This window comes from Dendroctonus ponderosae, unplaced genomic scaffold (genome assembly GCF_020466585.1).
Source record: "Dendroctonus ponderosae isolate FM_Combo_2020 unplaced genomic scaffold, Dpon_F_20191213v2 Dpon_F_20191213_1, whole genome shotgun sequence".
In the NCBI taxonomy this organism is placed as follows: domain Eukaryota; kingdom Metazoa; phylum Arthropoda; class Insecta; order Coleoptera; family Curculionidae; genus Dendroctonus; species Dendroctonus ponderosae.
The window spans coordinates 39,059,539-39,085,629 of NW_026017110.1; the positions used below are offsets into that span (position 1 = coordinate 39,059,539).

Consider the following 26,091-nt stretch of genomic DNA (forward strand, 5'->3'; position numbering starts at 1 on the left):
CAATTTATCAATATATTCGTCGGGAATATCTCCAAAACGATTAATTTTTATTAATTTTTGAGAATATATTTCACATCAATCACATTAAATAAATCAGTCAACAGTGATATGTATTATGATTCCATGACGACGTGAAATTATCGCTGTAAGTTTTTTTGAAAATTATCGAATTACCGTTTATTAATACCTTTCTTGCCCTATGGCGTTGCTATGGATGAGTGAAATAATCTACGACAAGATAATGGTATGTCACGACCATATGACAGCCACAGCAGCGATGGCAAGATACCTGCTCCAGGCCTTCTATTCTCTGCTGATAGGTAAGCTCTACCTGAGAACAAAAGTTAGATCTTACAAACAGCTAATCCGTCCGCTGCTGACCTATGGATCAACTGCATGGTCCACGGCCTGCATCACGCAAAAGAAGAAGATGGCGGTAATTCAAAACAAGCTATTGAGGATAGTAGGCAAGGCCCCGTACTTTGTCAGAAATACCACCCTGCAAATAGACCTGAATACAGAAGACCTGCTGGAGCATATCCGAAACTTAACAACAAAGTTCCTGGATAATGCCCGGCAAAGCAAGAATCCCACAGGCCGGGTTTCGTGCACTAATAAATTTCACAGTGACCGCAGACCTCTCCCTGCGGACACTGTCTGAGAAGAAGACGTTGACCACATACGATGACCAGTTCAGCACCACATCGAGGACCATGGGCTAGCTTTAGGTTAGATTTAGGAAGCAAGAGAGGATGTAGTAGGCTTAGGTTAGGCATGTGCCTATGTTAGGTTTAAGTAGAATAAGGTAGAGGGCAAACTACACTAAATTGTTAGTTTGTAAGTATCCGTCATGGAGTCCGTGAGGACCAGGACTAGGTATAAGTTAAAATAAGTTTAAGTATCCGCCATGAAGTCCGTAGAGGACCAGGATTAGGTTTAAGTTAAAATAAGTTTAAGTATCCGCCATGGAGTTCGTAGAGGACCAGGACTAGCTGTAAGTTACTTTAGGTAGCAACAGAGGCTGTATTAGATTTAGGTCTAGACTTAGGGGTAATGTGCCCATGTTAGGTTGAGGTCGATTAAGGTAGGTTAAGTCAAAGATGTTAGTTATACATAAGGTGTAAAACACTCTAAAGATGTTAGACTTAAGGACTCGTAGATTAGTTAGTAGTAAGAAATTTTGTAAAACTTTGCTGAAATAAATTATGTTCCAACGGTTCACATTAACCGTCAATGGCACAGCAACGACTTTTTTTAATATAATTTATTGTTTTATAAAATGTATATGAATTAAGCAATTCTAATAATCATTCAATGTATAAAAGTAACGTCTAAAAACTAGATTTTTCTTTATATATGCAGGTTTACATTCTGCTTAGGGTGCTAGTTATAGGCATTACCTCGCGTAACGGACAAACACGATTTGACAACACATTCTTACCAAGATACTTAATAAGAATGTTTTGTCGTGTAGTTGCGGTGTCTTTGCCGGTCGTTGGGTCTAATCTTCCACAAAGCTACCCGTATAGTCTGGCCATTGTGTAACATGACAACGCTATTCAATATAAGTCATCTATTAATTGTTTTGATTTTTTGAACAATCTATGGTCTGGCTTATTACGATTTACCGGCTGCTGCATATAAATTATGGATAATTACCAAATTCAGCAAAAACAGTGTAAATTATGTTCAGCTAAGTAATATGTTTAAGTTATTATGGGCATTAAGTTTGTCAGTGCTGGTTTGTAATTTCTCAAAACCATGTAGATACTTGAAATATCCATAAAAAACACGAAGTTACTTGAAATTTTATGTTAAAGGAATGATTGTTTTAGGAAGATACTTCGGTAATCATATATTGTTGAGGAGTTCATAAATTATATTACCAATGCTTGTGGTTGGATGTTGGTTTAAACAACCACTTTACGTTTAGTGTCAATAATTCATTCCTAATTAAATTATAATATTTATCCAATAAAGGCAAGATTAGTTAATTACTCTCATAACAATACAAACATTATTTGAATCGGTTGGTGTACGATTTAACTAACAATCCAACAATTCTTGAAACTTTACGGATACAAATAATTTTAATTTAAAAACAATACTATAAAATATTTTCATTTTTCTAATCAGATATTGGAAATGCACTTAGAAACGCACAGACAACACATAAAAGAACTTGGGCTAATTTTCATGTAGTGAAAGTCTGGGTGTTATAAACATGTCTGGTGAGATTCCATACATTTGGCACCTGTTCCTAGTTGCCTGCTCAAATGAATTCGCGTCTTTATTAAAATACGATTTATTCTTAAAGAATAAATCTTGATAAATGTAGATACCCTAGGCAGTGAGAGTAAAGATTTGTGTAAAGTCGATAACATCTAAAGAAGTCTTAATTCTAAAACACATCCTAAGAAAATTCTAGACAATTTTGTAGGCTATAATTTATTTTGCTATGTCAGTTGACCTTTTAAACATTGCGTAATATACTTCTATTACAGTATTTTAAGACTACAAACATTTAAAATGAAATAACTAATTCGATGGTAATCCCAATTACTAGAAGACTAAATTATAGGTTTTTATACCTGCCCAGATGCGATATTGCCACCTGTTGATTGAGGTCATCACTGTTTGTCACAACGGTCACAAAAAAAATAATATACAGGATGTTAATATTACATCACATTCTTGCCAAAGTACGAGATCTGTTACAGGTTCGGCTCAGTCTTAGTTGTACACTCTCTACCTGAGCAAGAACAACTAATTTAGAACCCAGATCTATTGAAAAATTTAAGTCTTTCTAACCAAAAAACGCGCAGTATTTTGAACGTTTTCCTCATGTTCTGAAAAGACTGTTTTATTAATTCACTAAAAGCCAGAAGTTTCTAGTCGAGCGATCAAAGATATATTTCAGAAAAATAACCGATTATGTGGAAACGTCGACATGTTTTACCGTTACTCTCTACGTTTATTACCGCAAGAATAAACCAATTCAGGCACGCTGGATTAGTAAATACTATCAGTCATAAAGCTTAAGCTTAATTTGCTAAACTTTTAACAAATCATTATGAATTTGGAGTAAAACATGTTGCTCCAATTGAAAAATTACATTACATATAATCAGTTACTTCATTTACCATTAGCGTATAGACGAAAGCGAGGCCAAAGATGGTGTTTTTGTAAATTGAAAATATGCTAATATTTTATTTTAAGATAATAGTGTTTCGTATTTAATTTCGTACCGACAAAAGATAATATGCTGCAATTGTGAGCATCTGCTCTAATGAATTATTTTATGCACAATAAATGCAGATTCATATAAATCAACATTTACATCAACTAATATATAAACATGAAAACATGTTTTTAAACTTTTAAAAATCATAAATATGTTATGCATGCATAACAGAAATAGGATGCGCGTTGCCCCAGATCTTTCTCCCAGTGATACCAAATGCAAACCAGTTCTGCTTTACACAAAAAGTGTGACCGACTGGATGATAAGATTGCTAATTGGCGGTTTAAACATGACTTACACTTATCAAAATACAGCAATTCCGTATATATAATTTATCGTCATAATTTGTGATAAATATTAGGATGTTATAAATTGCTATTTGCTAGTGTGACAAAAATATCACTCAGATTGTTACTGATCAGGCACGGAAATAACTGCAAAAATAAACAGACAGGCTGAACGGGAACATACACTTTGTGAAAATTAAGTCGGTGTCCTGATAGTTACTCCTCACTGATGTTCAAGAAACCGATATAATTGTACGATCACCTGCTATTTTTCAATAGCAATGAAAAGTTATGAACCTTAATAAATACTGTACAGCGGTTGGACAAACCGCAAGAGTAGTTTTTCATCAATTAACAGTACCAGACTCACCTATGTCCGAAGAATATAAGTATACGAATAATACGAATAAATAATAAAAAAGTAGATGTAGAAAACCGTATCCTTAAGACATTACATGGAAGAGCCTCACTGGGCAGTAACTGATAGTGTTCCAGAGAGTATAGGTAGCATGAGTAATAATAATACGTCTTAAAAATGCTTGTTGGTACAATAGATGTCAAGCAAGTGAAAACCCCCCAACAGTCCGCCTCTATCTAGGGTAGAGAAGTTGCAAAAAATCACCCCGTCGCCCATCACGAAGAAACAACAGGGTGGCAGATATACCATAAATACGTAAGCACGGAGACGACAAGAGGTAGTTTCGAACCATCATACTTTGAATCTTATTATGTCATCAGATATAATAAGACAAATTAAGTTTTTGTCTGACTTGATGTCCTTTGACCACAGACAATACTAATGAAAATCTAATACAGTCGAATCGAACTGTTAATACTCAGATTATTTTTGGAAACCAGCAACAGGTTCGATCTGGCAAAACGGCAAGTTCTATTGAGCAGATGCATAAATGTAGTTGTATATTTCTATATGGCAACTCTATTGGTGCACAATAATAAAAGTTGAAGTATATTAAACAGCATCGGAATGCTGTCTAGATTGTGTTTTCCTAGAAAACCGTGGAAATATGATCATTTCTACAGCGGCGTACCTAAAGAAGCAAGGGCTAAACAGGGAGTGTCTGTACTAATACACAGAAAGTAGCGGAAATACATCACAACATGGAACCCATGAACCAACGAATGATAAAGGTGAATAAGAGAATACTTGGATACAGAAGAGTAATTCTGGGGGTAAACGCAATAAACGATGAACTAGTACAACTTAAATATAGCTTTTTCGAACAACTTAATGATAAAATCACAAAAATTGGCAATTCTAGAGAACTGATAATTCTTGGAGATTTTAATAGCCGAATAGGAAAAAAATAAATAACTAACGTAGTTGGTAAATATGGCGAAGAAGTAACCAAGAACAAGGGATAAAGACTACTTGAGCTGTGCACGCAAGAACGATCCAAAAATATTAAATGTCTTCTATCCATACAGGGACATTCACAAGTTCACGTGGATTCAAAATACAAGAAACCTAAAATCCATAACAAACTATGTAATAGGGAAACAGCAAACAAAGTGTAAGTTGTAAGAGTACAGAGGGGACCAACACGCGGAATTGACCATTACTACTTAGGTACTAAGATGAAACATCAGAAATCCAGAATCCAGGCAATCAAAAAGAAAAGACAAACACCCGAACAGAGTAATAGAGAAGAAAATAACGAGCGACGATTCCATCTTAAACGCATCGAAAACAAAAGCTCGAAAATGTTATACCCAAAGAGATTAGATTACTAATACACTAATATTAACACCTACTACGAAGATATCAAGAAATGCATTTAAGAAGCAGCGTGCGAAGCATTGGAAAGTTACAGTAAGACCAATAAGAACAAACCGTATTGGTGGGATGAAGATAATGAAGAAATTATAAGAGAGAAGTAACAAAAATATAAAAAATACCTGAACTCAAAAAACCAGACGATCTGTCAGAATATAAAAAGGTACAAGCGCTTGTGGGAATGAAAATCTGTGAAAAGAAAAACGATGATTGAAAAAAGAGGTGCCAACGAATAAACACTTACATTATAGTTAGGAGAAACCAGAAGCTTAGAAAGTTTGAAAATAGTGAAAAGGTTCAGAAACAACAAAAACAAAGAAACTATATTACCAATTAAACCACAACATTGGAAACACTATTTTCACGAACTACTTACGGAAAATAGAGAGGAATTCAAATATATAAACGAATCGAACAACGCAGACAATATTAACGTCACCGGGTCACCACTCAGAATAACAATAGGAGAAATAAGGAAAGAGATGAAAAAACGCAAAGTCTCCGGGACCGGGAAATATTTCGGGCGAGCTCCTCAAATATCGCACAGAAAGGTTATGCAGAAATTTGACAATACTAAACCAAAAGTGTATAGATATATCGAAAATCCCAAAGAAATGGATCATATAACAGATTAGCCCCTTATACAAAAAAGGGGATACGTTTAGATACTAGAGCATTATTTGTAGGATGTACGGAAAATTTCTGAAAAATAGGTTTGAAAATGAACACAAAGAAATTGAAGCAGAAGAAGAAGCTAGATTTCGGGCGAGTAGATCAGGCGTAGACCATATATTTACTCTAGCGCAAGTTATAAAGAAAAGACGTCGCGCAACCAACAAATTTATCTCTTATTTGTGGACTTGAAAACAGCTCACGATAGTGGTCCATTAAGCATTAAGCAAACTTTGGGAAATATTAGAGACAGCGAACATAAATGTAGTGTAAATTAAAGTCATCAAGAGACTCTACAAACAACTTGTAATGAAAGAACAAATACAAAAATCAAAAATGAAAAAAAAAACAAAAGTATTGAAGCAAGGATGCTGTACCTCACCGATATTATTCAAAATATACTTGGAGGGAATCCTGAAGAATGGAAATAGAAGTCCAATACTATGGGCATACCATACCTCCACAACCAGTACGTAAAAATGAACTGCTAGGTCTCAGCAGGCAAAAAATAAGGAGGATAGTGGCCTTTTTAACAGGACACGCCCCCTGCAAAAAACACTTCTTCAGGATGGGACTGAGCGATCAAACAACCTGCAGGGGTACTCTGCATTTTATGTGTCACTGCACGTCATATGCAACAGGTAGATGAAGACTCCTGGGAGGGGATGAAATTCCACCAGACCAGATCACGCAAACTCCCCTCAAGATTCTTCTGGAATTCATTGAATATACAGAAAAAATTAGGGAGTAAAATTACGAGGGCACAATAGGACAGAAATGACCGCGGTGCAAGGCCAAACACCACGATGGTGAGGAAAGGGTTTTAGTGGGTAAACAGCTTAGCTGGAGTCCCACACAACCCAGAGGGACAGACCACCAGCTCTGGGAGTGCATAAAAGAGCATTTCCCGGACCTCACCAAAAATAAAAAAATTAAAAAAACGCATACTGTATTGCTCTCCGGCGCGACCTTGTATACTGCTAATCATTCGCCGATGATCAAGAGCTAATTACGCAAGACCATGACGATTTGAGCTATATATCGCAAAATCTAATTGAAGAATATCAACAGGGGGGTCTGCAGGTAAACACACGAAAGACAGCGTACGTAGTGATAAACGACGAACGAAAGGATTTTGATTTGGAACGCGGAGTTACCATCAAACAAAATAATATCGCTAGCTGGGAGTTAAAACACCCCAACGGCGAGCTTCTCGATACCGAAATCAAACACCGAATATACCAAGACAGAAAGGCGATCGCCCTTTAAAGTGCACTAATTTGGGACAGAAGCCTTAACAAAGAAAACAAAAAACTCATCATTGTTGTCTGGCGGTGTTTTAAGAGTGCAGAAAAATTAGTTTGGGTTAGTTTAGGTTAATTGTTATTAAAAACTGATAAATTTGCAAAAAACTATTTTCCGAAAAACGGCAACAATGTTTTTCAAGGTAATATGCCTAATTAACATTACATAAATACTTGTTGCTTTGTAATTATTTAAAAGTCTAGTAACCATGGACAAATAGAGAGTGAGAATAAGATAGACATGGAAAAACGATAAATTCAACAGAAATCGTTGAATGATGGAACCTATTTCGAAACTTATAACCTCTAATTATTAATTCGCTTACAAAAACATACATTTGAGTCTGTAACTCCAAACAAGTGCCTGTGTAATCACCTTATTACCACTCTTCTCGGGCAGCTTTTCGTATTCGGTTAATTAACTCCTGATCAATTTATCCGGGTGTTCAGTAATCCATTAGTTCAATGTGAATCTTACATACGTGGTAGGAATGCAGCCGCTTTTTATTTGGTGCCTGGGAAAGTGTCAGCTGCTGTACAATGTTCTGTGTTCCCCTGAAAGGCTCTTCTGCAATTATTCCAATTCTGCAATTATGTCCAATACTTGTTCCCCTCTGTTCGGAACCCGAACATAAATTGTCGTCCACCACCTTCCTGGAAACACTCTTCTCGCCCTTTGTTGGCGTGAGTTCTTTCAGCTTCTGCTATGTTATCGTAGCATTTCCCCTGAACTAATCGCATATCCGCCAATTCGTGAAAGGAAATTCAAGTAAGTTTCTATTGCATCATCAGATACAATAGAAATATGTATCTGATGCAAAGACAAATATATTATTTCATAACAGACTTACTGATCACTGCAGTATCGTTTTTGTTAATGTTAGTTTAAACGTTAATACGTTCAAATGTATAAATTTTATTTAAAAAAAATACACATATACAACATATATAATAAAAATACATGTGGTTAGATATGTATAAATTAAATTTGGATTCATTTATAAATATGTACATTGGCATGCTAATCTAAAATTCTTCTTCGTAATAAGTCTTTGTAAGACTAAGACTCGACACCATCTTTGGGCTCGATGTGTGATCACATAACTGTACACGAATTGCAAATTCTTATGAAATTGCCTCGTTTGTTAATTATTTAATGAACAATCGACGGTAAGTCAACATGTCTTATTTGTGGTCAGTAGGTTATACCTACCTATCGCATATTGTTTTAAAAGAACTTTCGACCGAGAAAAGTCACACTTTAATGCGAGTCGATAATAATAATTTTGTTTTCCCCCCGCCTGACCAATTTCCGCTTCATTTTGGAGTCACAACAGACATACTGTTATTTTTGCATCACTGGCAACAGTGGCAATCTAGCCATCCAGGTTGAATGAAGTTCAAGTTTGCTTAACTTATCACATTTATTATTTAATTTTCTATAGTAGTCGGATCGCATATTATAAATAATGTTCAAACGTCCGCAGATGTATGAATATATTTGGAACACCGATTTACGTTTAGTTGGATGTTAAATAACTAAAATACTTTCTACTTAAGTATTTTATAAACATGAGTGTCCAGGGACGTCTTGCATTTATTACTGGTACGTAATGTATTTATTAATGCTGTGTGATTGTTTTGGCAATGAGAATTTGAAGCTACCTTTGAATTGCTAGGTTGATAACAGCTAGTCTTGCGTTGAATCACTATCGCTATTGTTAATCGGACAGCATTAACTGAATTAATATAACGGTTTAAGTTTAAAGCATGGAATGTATTTACACTTATATAAAGCAGAAGCGAAGGATCGGCTATTTTACAGTTTGCCAGACACCATTTTATCCGCTAGTTTGTTATTCCTAAACAGGTAATTCTGCTTAACATGCTTGGAAACGAGGTGAACTCAATATACACAGTGTCTCATATCTTATCTAATTTTATTAATGTGTTATGAATTGTTGAGCAATAGATAAACACCACTGAACTGAACTCAATTTTGTGTACAGGTTGAAACAAAATTGGCGTCATTCCTTTTAAGGGGTTTATAGATAGAGTTCATCAACAAATCACAACCTGTGATTTTTTCACGGCGACTAATAAATCGCAATCACAATCTGTGACGAACGTAGAAATAAACTCTGATCTAAAACGTGATATTAATGAGCGACTTATACAGGGTGATTTAAAATTGGCGTCATTCCTTTTAAGGAGTGATAGAGGCTCCCTTGGGGAGTACGAGAAAAATATTGAATTTTTTTTTTCGAAAATTTCTAGAAGAAATGAACAGTTGAAGATCGAATTTCAACTTTGGAATACTTAAGCATTCAAAAAGAAAAATTACGATCTTTGCTTCAAATCACAAAAATTGTTTATGTCAAAAAGTTCTATTCTACAATTTTTTGATGAAAAAGCACAGCGGCAATGATTTTTTTGGTCATTAACAGATAGTTACAGGTGAATAGTCCTTGTCAATAATAACTATAATTTGTCAAACTGTGACTTACTTTGAATTTCCTTTCACGAATTTGCTGATATGCGATTAGTTCAGGGAAAAAGGCTACAGTAACATAGCAGAAGCTGAAAGAACAGCAGAGGAACAAGTATTGGACCTGATCGAATCACGGTCTTTCAGGGGCACTCAGAGCACAATAACTGACACTTTCCCAAGCACCAAATAAATACCGAGGAAGGGCTACATTCCTACCACGTTTGTACGATACACACATCACAAGGAGATACAAATGGAGCAGGAGTTAATTAACTGAATACGAGAAGCTGTTTAATAAGAGTGGAAAATAAGGAGATTACACAGGCACTAGCTTGTTTGGAGTTAACCATTCAAATGTTTGGTGTTGTATGGTTGATTTATAAACACCAATATTGGAGGTTATGAGAACAGGTTGACATTTCGAAAGTACGTTCTGCAGTCAACAAATCTTGTAGAATTTACCGTTCATCCTTGTCTATCTTATTGTCACTCTGTATAAGCCCATGGTTACCGGAGTTTTAAATAATTACTATGCAACAGGTATTTGCGCAATGTTAATTAGGCAGATTACCTTGAAAAACATTGCTGCCGTATTTCTGATATAGTTTTTTGCAAATTTCTCAGTTATTAATAACAATTAGTTTATTTTACTTTTTTTTCTGTACTCCTATAACAGCGCCAGACAACACCTCCAGAGGAATGACGCCAATTTTGAATCACTGTATTTTCACTGCTAACGCTGCCATTGCGAGTTGCTGCGTATAGTGATCTTAAGATCTCAAATAAAATTATTTTGTTTATTAATGAAAGCATGCATTAACGGGTTCCCATAAGCCCGGATTTTATTGATATTTTTGGGAACCCATTTCAGTAGGCACCATTCATTAACCGTATTGTGATTGTTTATGGGTAACCTGTTTGCCTATTTTTAAAATAATCTTCTCGAAATAGGCTTAATGTTTCTTTTTTGTTCATTTTTTCGAATTGAAATTGTTTATTATGTATTGTGCTACGCAATGGAAAATTTTATTTTAAAAAATTAATTTCTTGTGGAATTTATTTGCTGCATTAGATGTTAATTTTGCAAAATGCTATTTATGCAAATCAAAATTATCTTACAAAATAAGTAATTTGAAACGTAACATGGATTGCAACATCCCACAATATCAATAAATTATGAAAGTTTTGGTGTAAGAGTAGCGAAGTAATATTTTTGTACATATTTTCACTAAAATAAAGTTTTTTTCAGATCAAAAATTAAAATCAAATATAGCTTGCTCACAATGATTCAAGAGCTATATACGCTATTCGTTCTGCATAAAACAAAAGTTTTTTGTTGCTGCTTTATTTTTTTTAGAATGTTTTTAGAACATTTGGAGTACCTAGGTTTACAAAATGTGTAGCCAGTTGCTATTTGATAAGGCTGTTATTTGTACTTTATGTATAAAATATTAGATTTTGTTTACCTAAATAAGGTTATTTATTTAAAAAATGTGAACTACAAATGTTTTAAAATTGTTTCTGCAAGTGACCCACAATGGCCTATCACCTTATAACGCTGCTATATCACAAAAACGACAATCACAAGTGAAATCACATTCACAGGTTAAATTTACAGCAAAAAAATAATATTCACAGTTATAACACTTTAGCTCATATTTAGTTATAGGGGTTCACTTGTAGAGTACCAGAAAAGTATTGAAACATTTTTTTAGAAAATTTAAAATTTCGAAACTGATATGATATTAACTGATTGATTAACTGATATTAATAGTTGAAAACGATAGTTGCCGTCTTTGTGACGTAGTTTTTTACAAAATTTCTCATTTTTTAATAACAATTAATTTTTGTTACTATTTTTGCTGTATTGCTAAAACACCCCCAGACAACATCCCGAGTGGAATGACGTCAATTTTGAATCACTCTGTAGTAAGTAATTCAGCCTGGCGGTAAAAAGATAAACTTTCTACTACTACTCTATATATTAATCAGTATTAAATTGGAAGCATTTCAGTCAAGACTTCTGTTTTAGAATATCTTTCGACTTCCAGCTCTATTTGGCCCACTTTAGGCCTGGATATATGTGTGTCTTAAGACACTTGTGTGTTGATGCTGCTATGTGTGTCTATGTTCTGCGACACCTAGTTTCTTACGACACGGCACTTTGAACAACACTTAACATTTAATCTCATTCAAGATGGCAGACTTCGGATTGCAGTTTGCAAAGGCCACGCGCAGTTGCCATATAGTTTCTGACCTCTCGGCAGGGATTATTTTACGTTACAAAGCCGCACGAACGAAAGTGCTCGAAATACTTGTGTACTGATTACTGATGAATTCTTATGTATTTTAGTTCGATATGGCTCGCATAAGATGTTGCTCGCAGGTACCAGTACAACATCTGGGATTTCGATATTTCAAATCGGAAAAAATCGAATGCCTGACTTTTGATTAAAACCAGTCGGCAAAGAAGGCCAAAAAACTAACTGAAATGGTTTTGTCAGCTCTTGGATACATAAAGGGACAAAAGTAATTCGGTCATAATTTATGGCTAACCTAGCAGCTTCGAAACCAATCAGAGATACTTGCAAGACAAATAGGCTTTACAAGAAGAAAACGTGTTGCCAGTTCATTATTTCCTTTCATTAAACCAATGCAACCGGCATCTGCCATAGCCTCTCTTCAGTAAATCCAAAGAAAAAAGCGTTGAACGCGCTGCACCGCTTAAAATTTCCATTGGCGAACTTACGAACCACTAGACAGCACGAAACAGGGTCTTCTGTTTTTATTTCCCAACATACAATGTGTGGCGCGCTGTGTCGCTGTATCAATACGGCAAGCCGTATCGGTGTCGCTGTGTGAAACACCTGAAAATCCACTGTGTTGCCCAGGCCTGATTCAGACCAGGAGCCAGAAGTTATTGAAAGTAACGTTTATAACAGGGATTCTGAATAATAGGCAGATGAAGGACTGTGTTACTCAGGGCTAGTTCACTTCGTCACTATGTATGATAATCAGGAATTCACGGCCTATAGCGAGCCTCGGATTAGCTCATATTTCTGACCTACTTAGGTACTTTAGAGAAAGAATCAAAACATTAAATATATAATTCTAATTGGAAAAGGTCCTTCGAATGGTTTTTTCCATGGAAGATGTAATTTAGATTTTTAATGTCGAATAATTTTCCTTCAAAATTAGCGGCTATAGTGGGAGGAATCAGCATTGGTGCGATGTGAATCAAAAGCAAACTTTGGAGATTAGTATAAAATAAACTTTAATTGTGCGGAAAGCTGGTTTTCGAAGCAGATGTACAACAAACTTAGCCTTATTGAATTGTTCTGGGCCGCAGTAATGACGGCTGCAGAAATCGCGACTAAACCTATAACCGAACTTCGAAACGTAATATCGCTGTAAACCAATGTTATGTTTGATTTACATAGACTTAAGTCTGTCTGCCGAAACGAAGCTGGAAACAATTGAAAGCTAATTTCTTAGCAAGCCATTGAGCGAAATGCTCGGGTTTCCGTCCAAACGGGTGTAACATCAAATAGTGCCATTTCTTCGAACTTTCGTTAATAGTTTGCAATTTTAACTACAACAGACGGCTTCTTTGACATGGCACTTTTGTAGTTCGACGAGCTTTGGGATGACGTCCATAATTGAGTCGTTTTTGATGATGTAATAACCTTGAGTTCCAAAGTCACATTCGGTTTGGTTGAGCATAAGACGACATATAAACCTCCTGCCTAATTGAATCTTGTATCAATGCTCAGAATACATTCTGGAGGGCCATTCAATGAAAATATCGGCTTTCTGTCCAAGCTAGGCCTGGGTAACACCGATAGTTTTGAGGTGATCTCGCAGTGATGCCGATATGGCTCAATACAACGAGTCAGCCCAATTTATGATGCAGTAAACTCATAATACGATAAATGTCTAGGGAGTTCACAGAGGACTCTGTGATAAGTAATGTGTAGTGGTGTCGTATAGTCATGTGCCATGGGTTTTTAAATGTTATTTATGGTGTTGCGCCGTGAGACGCTACGCATTCACGGCCAGAGCGGCATCAATACAAACGTACCAGACAACACTGTGTTACCCAGGCCTAGTCCAATCGGACATTACTTCAATAAGTGTCATTCCTTCGAACTCTCTTTGATGCTTTGCCACTTTATCGACAGCGAAGTGCTCATTGCGAACTGAATGCGACTTCCAAACGTACGAATGATGTAGACGACCTTGTCACTGTAAGCGGTTCGTTTTATTCGTCGGTACGGGGCTTTAGTCGATTCACCACGGTGAAAATTTGCCACAAATTTTGTCAATTTTATTTTCTTTATATGGAGTTTCCACAATACATTTTTTTATCTTTCTATCCATCTGTTCTAACATTTCTATATCTTTTCTGCAAACAGTTTCGTGTAGTTGCATTAGATTTGTTTCTTTATTTTTCATTTCACACCATTCTCATTTTTCTTTACCACTCTCCGACTTCATATCTACGCAAAGCTTATCCTAAAACTCTTTCCTGGCATTCGGGTGTGTTGTAGTTTTTGTTAAGATCGTTAAGTATCTCCATATAGATCTGCAAATACTAGTTATGCACAGAGTTAAATCTTAATGTACTATTGGATACCACTGGTTTGGAACAGTTAGTAATTCTGCTGTTTTGCTGTCAAGAAATATAGTTGTATTCAGAAATCCGCGCTGTTTTCGAATTTCTTTATCAAACAGGAATTGCTTATTGAAAAAACCTCTTGTTTTAACATTAACTGCAATAAATGTTTCTAAACATTTAGCTTTGCTGATAGCATTTCCGATATAAGTCGCTACTGCTTCTGCGATCATGGTTACTAGCTCATCGTCTATATGAACGACTTGTCGACATTTCGTTAGCACCATTTTTGCATCCGTTTTGCTACCATCTTCAGATTCTTCTATTGGTTGGCCTTGTTCTTCTGATTTTAACAGACTGTGTCGATACCTTATTTCTCGCAATTGTTGGATTCCGTATATTAGTTAAACCAAGTTTTTACTTTTCCCTGTTTGAACTGTTTTCATATTTAGAAATTTTAAAGTTACCCCTTACATGGCGAAGATGATAACCAATTGTGGTAGCGATGACTTGGGGTGAAAAGTTATATGGTTTCATCAGAGATTCGTGTTTTTTAAGTCTTTTTGTGGGTTATTTCGTTGTTGGTTAATATCACATGCGACAAACTTAGGCTCAAGCTGTAATTGTAGATAAATTCTAATTAGTAATGAAATTAATGCATAAAAGTTACCTTTACATTTCTATAGCAATTTTGCTTTGTAATAAAAAAAAATAGTCTTCTTCTTCTTGTTGCGCCGTCTCCCTTCGAAGGTGGGCAATCCAACTGGCAATAATTACTTGTGACACAGCCGCTCTGATTATTTCGGATGATGTTTTACTGAGCCATCGGCGTAGGTTCTTGAGCCAGGAATTCTGCCTTCTCCCTATTGATCTCTTCCCCTGAATCTTTCCGTCAATGATTTACCGAAGTATTTCATATCCATCACCTCTCATAATATGTCCCATATACCTTAGTTTACGCTTTTGATTGTTAGCGTTATCTCCTTTTTCTTCTGAAATCTATTCAGAACTTCGAGGTTTCTTACTCTCTCGATCCAGGCTATGCGTAATATTCTCCGATAAAGATACATTTTGAAGGCTTCAATGCGTTTTTATAGCGAGAGGTTGAGGGTCCTCGCAGCCGTACAGGAGGATGGGAAATATGTAACAGCGTAGCATTTGGATTCTAAGACCCAAGTTTAGGTCACACCTAATAAAAAAGTTCTTCATGTCGATAAACGTCCTCCTGGCCTGTTCAATTCTTGATAGTACCTTTTTCGTCGAATCGCAACTATCACACACTAGTGCCCCCACCAGAGTGTGATAGTGTGATAGGTGTCACTAGTTGAGCTCTCTGATGCCAGTAGAGTTCTGTTGTGACTCACAAATCACCCTCGTCCTCGCCTGTTATTCTGAGTGTTTCTGCTAATTTTTGATGTTGCACGCAGTCAATAGCCTTGTGGTAGTCTATAAAGCACGCACATATTTCTACGTTCATGTCGCCTGCTCTCTGTGTAAGTACGTTAAGCGAGAATCGAGCCTCACGCGCTCCTAATCCGTTTCTGAAGTCGAATTGAGTGTCGTCAACTTGTTGTTTGCATTTCTTGAATATGTACTGTATGAAATAAAACGTTTTCAGTATCTACATGAGACATCAAGCTTATCGTGCGGTTATCATAGCATTGGGACGCGTCAGGGTTTTTGGGTAAAGTGACAAAAATTGGCCTTAGCCATTCCGAGGGTAATTTTCCTGTTCTATAAATATCGTTGAACAGGTCTTTTAGGCGGCTTATTCCTATGCCGTAGACGTACATCAAGAGTTTTGAGGTTTCAACGTGTACTGTACATCGGCCCCCACAGCTTTTCCATCCTTCTGCACTGCGATGGCGTGCTTTACCTCTTCTTTAGTGTTGCCAGGATTCGTCTCGTTTATCTCACCTACCTGGAGGGGTTGTTCCGGTCGTTCGTTACTAAACAACATACTCTTTCCCATACTTCAATTTTTCGTCAGGTCCCACGAGTACACTATGTTGTTATTGTCTTTCAGTATTCCTCTAGTCTTATTGCGATTACTGCCTGTCACTTCCTTGATTTTTTTATGTACGTTATACGTATGGTCGCGTTATTGCTGTAGTTTTGTTTGTGTTTCTAGTGCGCTTTACATCTCTGTCCACCTCTCCTCGATTAGGTATTCGTATTGTGTTTGGGTGAATCTTCTGCATTTTTTTCAATTTCCCTTACAACTGGATTGTGGTCGCTGCTTACATCCGCTCCAGGATATGTTTTTGCTATCCTGGCTGAATTCCGCAATATTGTATTCATCAATATGTAGTTGATCTGATTTCTGACTCGATGTTCTTTACAGTCGGCAGAGGACTTCCACGTATACAGGCGAGGAGGGTGTAATTTTTAAAATCTATCTGGAAACCAAAGTTTCCGAGAACATTTCTCTCTGCTCCAGCTCCAATATTGGCGTTAAAATCACCCATAACGAGTGTTATCTCGCCTTTCTTTGTCAATTTCGTAACCCCTTCCAATTCGTAGTAAAACTCCTCGACCATGTTATCTTCCTTATTCTTTGTCGGATCACATACCTGTACAATGTCCATTACTCTACGAGAGCGTGACCACGCCATTGTAGTGGTTCGGGTCGTTATTAACTGAGTAGTAGAGGACTCCATGTTATGTTTTTTCCTTGCCGGCTCCGAGCCATCGCGTCTCACTCAGGCAAAGAATTTCTATTTGTTGACGATTCATTTCCATGTTCACGTTGGACAGTTTTCCAGCGGGGTAACGACTACGTACGTTCCATGTAGCGATTTTGGTTACTCTATTGTATATTTGAAATTTTCTGTACGGGGGGATTCTCCGCACCCTCTCCCCATTGATAGGGTGCCCCGGACTGAGAGCCTTTTTCGAATTTGCTTCTGCCGGTTTGGATATTTTGGGATACTCAAATGAGTCTTAAAGACAGTGGTTTCTCGTTGCTTTCTGCATCCTTATGACGTTGACCATTTCTTGGTTCTTCCGCCTTCGAGAAAGAGTGCCCTTTCCACTTACCAGCTTATGCGCCCGAAGCCGTTGGCCAGTAAGTGAAGAATTGCTTATACAGGCAATCAGTCGGTCCTTATCTGCGTTATCCATCAAAATTCATGTTGCCCGCCTCGAGATCAAATCGGCGTTTTCTGATGTCTCTAGAGCTAGGTACTCTTAACGATACTCTAATAATAATACTAGTACTCGAAATACTCTAAAACGAGTATAATAATAAATTGTTTAACAATTCTGAGTACAAATCTGTAAAAATTATCTCTGAGTTCTAGTTTTTTTCCTAATTGACGATTTTTGGAACTGATTGAGGTATTGGTTTTGAGGGACTTTATTATAGGTATATAAAATTTATTTATGATGACTATGATGGCATTGGTGTTTTCAGATTTGATCCTGCATGTAGCACTGTTTAGAGGGTATTATACTACTGCTGAGTGCTGACTTATTCGTTTCTCCCAACATGGTCTTATTTCAGATTGTTTCAAGATATGCACAGCTGCCTGAACAGATGAGAGGCACATGCCATATTTGGACATACAATTATAACTTTTTTGTCATAACTATAGTGAACCTTCAGTATCAAAGTTATTTTTCCGAATATAATCACATTTCTTTCATTACCTAGTTTATAAAATTGCAAATATTTAGCCGAATTATGTGTGTTAAAAATATTGTTAATTTTTAAATCTACAATGGTTTTTAGGCGCAGGCTCTGGGATAGGTAGGGCGGCATCCCAATGTTTAGCCAGAGAAGGAGCAATAGTAATAGCTGCAGATAAAAATGTCGAAAATGCCAAAGAGACTGTAAACCTATTACCAAAAGACAACAAACATACCTCATTGCAATTGTCCGTTGAGAACAAGGATAGCGTTAAATTGGCCTTGGATACTGTAATCAAAGCTTACTTAAAACCACCAAGCATTATTGTGAATGCTGCTGGTATAACTAGAGATAATTTCCTTAACAAACTATCCGAAGAAGATTTTTCTGAAGTTTTGGATGTAAATTTAAAGGTAGGTACGGTCATTTTCAATTAAATTCTCCCACACCTCATGATTGTGGGTTTCGATTATTCCGATTTGCGCGACGATCATCGGAAAATAGTATCTGCGAATTTCGAAAAGTCCAGTTATTGCCACAGTATGATTATGGGTGATTTCGCCAAGCTTGGAAAAAGAAGAATTGGAGATTTTGTACTGGGCGAGAGAAATGAGCGTTGCGACACTCTGAGAACATTCGGAGTGGGACATGGTCTGATTGTAACCAATACATTCTTTCAACACCATTATAGAAGATTCTGCACGTGCAAATCGAATGATGGAAAAACTAGGAATCAAATAGACTTACTCATTAATAAAATATTTAGAAACAGCATCAGAAACATAGAAACTTATCCAGGAGCAGATGTTGAGTCGGATCATGACGCGTTGATTGGAATAATGGGAACCAGGCTGAAGAGAGTAGAGAAAAAAGGTGTAGGGACATATGATTTCAGAAGACTAAAAGACACAGTCACAAACAAGTTGACAAGAAACGAACTTTTGACAGAGACTGAAGAGCAGAAAAACCATAGATATGTAGAAAAAGGCCTCCAAATGCTTCAGGGAAGTATACATAAAGTCAATGAAAAGTACATGAAAAGAATCCAACCAATACCTTGGACAGAGAGAATAAGCAATGAGCAGAGGTGCTGAGAAGGATGGGAAAGAAAAAAGAAGTCCTGAACACTGTTAAGACTTGAAAGCTACAATATCTAGTACATATAATGCGCAATGAGAGCAGATATGTTCTTTTGCAGAAGATCCTCCAAGGCAAGGTATATGGAGCTAGAGGAGTGGGCAGAAGGAGAATATCATGGTTGACAAATTTAAGAACGTGGTTCAAACAATCAACCACTCAGCTATTCCGCGCCGCTGATAACAAAGTTCGAATTATCAACATGATAGCCAACATCCGGAACGGATAGGCACTGTAAGAAGAAGAAATTGCATGTTAGCCTTTTGGGAATGATTCTCATAAAAATTTTATAAATCTGCGAAAGTAAGCTGATCGGTCTATAATTCTGTATTTGGAGTATAGGTATCACTTTTCTTATGCAGCAATAGTATGATGGCTTTATGTCATTGTTCGGGCGTAGTAGTATTTCTCAGGCAAGCATTGTATAGTTTGCACACTATTTTTAATAGTGCTGGTCCTCCTTTTTTGATATTTTCGATGCTAATTCCGTCCTCTCCTGGTGAATTGTTTTTTTCTCATGTCCTTCAAAGCTGTTGTCCTGTCCACCTGTCTAGTGTGATATCTGGGATATACTCTGACCCCTGGTTTTGTATTTTGGGGATGTTTCTGTTGCCCTCCAATACTGTCGTTTTCTTGTAGAGATCCACATAGAATTATCTTTCTTTTCTTTTCTTTCAGAATTTCCTATTTATTTGTCGTTGTTAGTCCTACTATCTGTAATCTTGTATTATTGTCTTTTGCATTCGGACAATTTTTTCCTCACTACTTTCATTCCCTTGTTCTCCTCTATTGCCTTGGTCATTTCTTCAGTGTTATGTAGCCTGACCTCCCTTCGAATTGCTTAGGATATCTCTTTGCTAATATCTCTTAGCTGTGTGGCGTTCCTTAAGTGTTTTTCTTTTCAATTTCTTTGTTTCGTCATCAGGTTTCTAGTAGCACTACTCAGCTTCTCTCTTTTCTCAAATCTAGCCAATTTACATTTATTTTCCACTTCCTTCATTGCTGCTGTTACTTGTCTATATGTCTCCTCGATGTCTAGTTACCATCGTTTATCATTGCTGCTGTAAGCCGTGAATTTAGTAGTTGTGCGTACTGAGCTGCATTTGGCGCTGTCAATGGCATCCCACATGCTGCTTTCCTTCCTAGCTTCGACTTTTCCTTTCTTATATTTATTGATATCTTTGCTCTCAGTGCTCTGTGATCTTTAACGGTCTTTAATATGTGTCTACTATTTAGTCTTAGTATCAGATATGCTACTCTAAGACTTATGCTTTGAATATGCAGAACATTTCGTACATGTGATTTGTGTATTATAAAGTCCACTACTTCATTTACATTTTCTACACCTACATAATAAAATAGATGTCCTGATCGAATTAGTACTTCACTTTCCTCTTTGCGTTTGTGCTCACTGATTCCCAGTATGACTCACCGTATGAATTTCAGTTCCTCCTCTATTTCTTGTAGTTTATATGTTGTTGATAGGGTTCTGGTATTATAGGTGATTCTTTGCAGCTTTTGTCTATTTCGGTAGTCTGGTCCGCTCCGGGGATTCTAAAGACCCTCCATCTGCGCTCTTATCCTACCGTTCTCTTGGCTGGGGAAACGCGGGCGGCCTGAAACTCAGGGCCTTGTGCCTTATGTGTTCATATCATAATATACACGGGAATTTTAGCCTTCACCTTAACAACGTGCATTTGCCATCGTGTTGTGTGGTGTTGCATTTTCTCAGCTCTCAGCTTATTTTAACGGTTATTCCGCCCCGACTCGGACGCCAGAGCCTCGTCAGTTTTTTGAAGGGTGCACTGAATAACAAAGATTTGGCGGTTGGCTTGGCTTTGAACCTACCTAACCTTCACCCCTTACATCCCCAACCTTGAACATATATGATAGGTGCAGTTACTAGATAAATCACATCATGTTTTAGGGCACCTTTTTAATTCTCCAAACATTTGCAAATTCGATTGTTGAAAATAATGTGCAAGAGGCCTCAATAATAAATGTTGGCAGCATAGTTGCAAAGTATGGAAATATAGGTCAAGCAAATTACTGTGCGAGCAAAGCAGGTTTGTTTGTGGGGTTTTTGTTGAAATCGATAGAATTCTGCAAAATTAATTACAAACTATTTTGCAGGTGTTGAATTATTAACTAAAGTGGCATCAAGGGAATATAGCAAAAAGGGCATAAGGGTAAATACTGTTTTACCTGGTATGATTTCTACTCCTATGACCGCTGCAGTTCCAGAAAAAGTTAAAGCTAAATTTTTAACTCAAATACCACTTGGGCGATTTGGCACACCTGAAGGTTAGTTACATTTTAATTTGATTTTTTTGCAATTTTTATAATTATCTAATTCTACGCTTTATTTACAGGCCAATAAAATTTTGAGTGTTAAATACTAATTATGGATCTTAAATGTTCGTCTGTATCGAGGAAAATCAACTTTGATTTTTTCTAAAACTATTGTCTATAGTCGATTCGGTGTAGTTTGCAAATTACAGTTTTAAATCGTTAGTATGGAATAGTCGGAGAAGTCATAATTTGGTCTTCACATCTGTTTTCTAGTATGAATTTATACGACGAAGAATAGATAGAATAAATTAAGAAGCAGGTGAAAGGTAGCGTGTCCGAAATTCCATATTATGTTGAATTTCATGTAGGTTTATCTCAATTTTTCAAAAGATGAAAATGTTGTCATACATTAATTATTAATGAAAAACAAAGGGAATGTGGTACTTTCACCACTTGTACCATAGTTAGACGCTTGTTGATATTTACATATGAAAACATATACCACATTTTTAACTAAGTACTTTAAATTATATGCACACATTGAACCAGATCATCTGCTTTTCTATATCAAGATACTATTTATTAGGCAACCGTAACACTAAACGACCATTCTCTTGATTTGTTTCAGAAATTGCAGAAGTCATTTTGTTTCTGGCGTCATGTAGAAGTTCTTACGTGACAGGTACATCTATAGAAGTAACAGGGGGATTTTAACCAACTGTGCCAATTGTCTTCTGACATATGCGGTAAAAATTACTCTTTGATAATTATATGTTAAATTGATAAATAAAATAACGCCAGGTTACTTGTATCTACTGAATGGTACATGGCTCATCCCCTTCTCCAGATGTCCTAATAAGTATTTATGTATTTATGCTTTACTTATGAGCACATAAAGTTCAATCAACACAAATTGTTCTTAGATTCAGATGTCAGGTAATATTTTGATTCGTAAGCGTCGTCATATCGCGCATAAACTGGAACTTTCTACTACATTGCCAACATTAAAAATCTTAAATCGAGCTGCAAAATAAACCGTTCATCCTAAAGAGACGATAAAGAAAACGATTATATCACCATGCTAGTTCTGTAGCTCGGTCTGTTTGAAATGTGAAAAAAACGTCCAAATCGCATGAGTTTCGTCGACAGTTTGATTAAATATGCAGTTTATTACGGGTAATCAATAAAATATGTCGTCAGTCTTTTGAGTCTTGCTGGAAAAAAGTCCTCTGCGTCTTGCAGCAGGATTTGGTACCGTGTCAGTTATCCAATTGCAGTAGATCATCCTGTTCGTTAAGTACAGGAGTTACACCGCTTCTAATTTGTTGTGGATCTTAATTGAATGTTTACGTGTAAAGTTTTCAATGTGAAGTAGACTTTCATTGTGTGTATTATATAAGTGTATTGTGAGCATTTGGAGGATTAATGAAGCTTTGAGAAAGCTGGTAATGTTTTATGACATTCTCTATTAATTTTAATTTTATTTGCCTATTCAAATAATTGCCTTTGGACTGAGTTTCCTCTATACTAAATAATGTTTTTCTTTCAGTCCAGGTGTCACGATGCAGCTTTCGGTAGGTAAGTTTGGCATTACTTCGCCATGTAGATGTAGAGCGTTTAGTCTCATATTGTTGCATATACCTAATATTTATTTAACAAGGAACGACGAAGGAGTTTCGGGATTCTGGACTGGGCTTTTAAATTTTCCAAACTTTACTTCTGTGATATTAATTTAAAGTCAGTACGGTTTTAATAAAAAAATTTCCAATTTAAATATAAAATTAGTGTTGTTCTGTGAACTGCGCTTTTGAATGTTGCATAAATGCGTAAGTAATTGCATTACGTAGTTGCGTAAATTAAACAATATTGGTATTTCTAATTGGTATTGTTCAATTTGCCAAATTTTAAGGGCTTTTCACTCAGTTTTGAAGCACATGAACTGGTCGGGTTGCAAAGCACCTGGGCGGCTGTATGTGAGAACTTCCGTATAGGAAGGAACCACACACAAGTCGTGCAAGGTTGCGGTTTCCGGGATTAAGATAGCCATAGCGGCGGTCGGGTATCCCGAGAAAATCTTTTCTCTTCAGCGGGGAGAACTCATAAAGAGGCACCTGCTTGGGAAAATCAACGAGCTGCAGCCAGGGATGACTACCAGACCAGGTCATGTGTGGTACCCCCCCCCAGATTCTTCTGGAATTCATTGAATACGCAGGGATAATGAGGGAGTAAAATACGAGGGCACAATAGGGCAGAAATGACTGCGGTGCAAGGCCAAACACCACCTCGGCGGTGAGGAAAGGGTTTTAGTGGGTAAACAGCTTAGCTGGAGTCCCACACAACCCAGAGCGACAGACCACCAGCTCTGGGAGTGCATAAAAGAGCATTTCCCAAATCTCACCGAAACAAAAACAAAAGAGTGGTCTATTGTGTGCACCCTTCAATTTTCTTAGAAGTCAAAATTAATATTTTTTATAACAATCAACATTAGTGTTCGGCTATGAACATGCACACATCTTGTATGATTTTTAAAGTAAAGGTATAAATTATGAAGGTTTTTTTCTGCTGTAAATTAAACTTTTTATTGCTTTCAGGTGTAAAAAACCCCAGAATCCAGATCAAAGAGCCTAAAGGTAGCTGGAACTATTTTGACGAATTTGGATGGTTTTTCGGTTGGCCCCTTTAAGAGGCTGCAAGTGATCCTTGCCGACCTATTTAGATTTCGCGTTGTTTTTTCTAATTAAAATATGAAACCTAATATTTTTTACAAAACGATTCGTGCTAGGGAATTTTATCGGTTATTTATGTTGAAGTAGTAGATGACAATTAACCTTGTAGTTTTTACTTGCAACATTTAAGTTGCTTGCATTAACATTATGTTTGATGCAAAATTTACCTTGCAGTTTTTAAGAAATTATTATTGCGGTTTTTGCGAATTTTGCAGAACGTCTTCTTCGAAATTTTAGTGTCCTCTTTTTACTTACTTAAGATCTAGATTTCTGCTTACATCGTCAAACGGTGTATATTATATTGTATTATTTTATTTGCTATTATGCCAATATACAATTTATTTCAGGTACTATAGGTAAATGTTTCTATTTACTAATGAAACGTTTTTATTGCAGAGCTGAACTCTTTATAATTAATTATATCATTTAGGTACTTCTTTTGCTACCATACAATATTTTTCAAGTTAATCAGGCAGCTTGAAAATACTTTTAGTTACTAATAAAAAAAATTTCTAGCAGCATTAAACCGTTTACATTTTAGGATGTTTATTACCTAATTAAATAATTATACCTTTTCAAGCTACATTGTGAACAGTCGAAGTAATGTTTTTAAATATCTTAACTTCTAATTAATTGATTGCCCAGATTGCCTGTTGTACTAAACACATTACTTTCCTCTGTAAAATTATTCCGTGCAAATCCAGGTACGGTCAAACTAAACTGATACAAATTTTATTTCATGGTACCAATTTACCACTTTTTTGTGGTAATGAGAAAAACCCGATTTACATGTGCGAAGTTAATAAAGTAATTTCTAACAAAGTTTCCACAGTTTTTTGTACTTGTTAAGCATTCACCTACACATGCAGAATAATGGTGCAATTTTTTAAAATACCTTTCATAAATCTGAACCAGATGGCTCAAAAGCGAGACGTGTGGCAGAAAAAAGCAAAGGGTAGATGACAGCTAATATAAAAAATATTTGAACCAACGAAAATCATTGCCATGTCTCTGTTATAGAGATATAAACGATAAATGTGTATAACATAAAAATGCTAAACACTTGTAAAAATATGAGTTGAAAAATTGTTGAGTTTGCCAGTTGATTATGACGTTTAAACATAAAATTGTTATTGTACCGCGGATGGCCGGGTATCAAACTCTTTCTTCAGCTTCCAACTTTTATTCCACTCGGTATAACTTTAACTACGGAACAGGAACAAACTAACTTCTAAATTACCGTCAACTTCACAAACAATAACAATAACAGGCGAAAAACTCGCTCTTCCGACTCACGGGGTTAAATCTCTTCTGAACCCGGTCGTTGCTGTCACTTCACTTTTTCCGTCTGGTTCTCGTCGTCGCTTATATAGTTTCCTCCAGGTTACCCAGATAGTTCTCGAAATCTCCAGAACAGGTGCGAAACTTCCCGCTTGTCAGTGTCATATTTGACAGTAAATGGGGCCCAAATTGTGCTCCCATTTACTGAAATACCATGAATTTCGATCCCCCATTCCAAACGTGAGTACCCCAGGCCATTTCCGTTACACTGCCCCCCTTCTAAACCCTGATCGCCCCGATTAGGTAACTCCTGGATCATCGTTATATCTGGCCAAACGGTGAATGTGGACAACTTTAAATTTTGCCTGAGGGCTCTTCTGGATCCGATATGTGACATCGTTGAGTCCGGTGATTATCGTATAGGGTCCCTCCCAGGAGTTCTGAAGCTTTGGACAGCGGCCTTTTGTCCGTTGGGGATTGAAAAACCAAACTCGTTCACCTTCGCTAAATCCGACTTGATTCGGTCTGGCGTCATATTTGCTCTTCATTCGATCAGATTCGATCTTCAATTTTGTTCTGACCTCATCGTGTACAAGTTTCAGTTGTTCTGCTAGCT

General features: G+C 36.6%; 1 protein-coding gene across 8 annotated transcripts in view; it reads left to right on the plus strand.

The window, feature by feature from the left end:
- Positions 1-8,660: 8,660 nt before the first annotated feature.
- Positions 8,661-26,091, plus strand: part of LOC109535568 (estradiol 17-beta-dehydrogenase 8) — a 22,247-nt gene continuing 4,816 nt past the window's right edge. Inside the window, exons 1-7 of one of the 8 annotated variants that reach the window (XR_007281308.1) lie at positions 8,676-8,908; positions 18,142-18,452; positions 21,104-21,242; positions 21,310-21,480; positions 22,097-22,214; positions 23,018-23,046; positions 24,060-25,019. Coding sequence is in view for 2 of the 8 variants with exons in the window: in XM_019901484.2 (XP_019757043.2) it covers positions 8,875-8,908; positions 18,142-18,452; positions 21,104-21,242; positions 21,310-21,480; positions 22,097-22,182 (741 nt within the window). In the remaining 6 variants the exon portion in view is untranslated. Of the gene's footprint in view, positions 8,909-18,141; positions 18,453-21,103; positions 21,243-21,309; positions 21,481-22,096; positions 22,280-23,017; positions 23,348-24,059; positions 25,020-26,091 lie in introns of those variants that run through there. The other 7 variants (XR_007281311.1, XR_007281312.1, XR_007281314.1 and 4 more) reach the window with 7 other exon arrangements.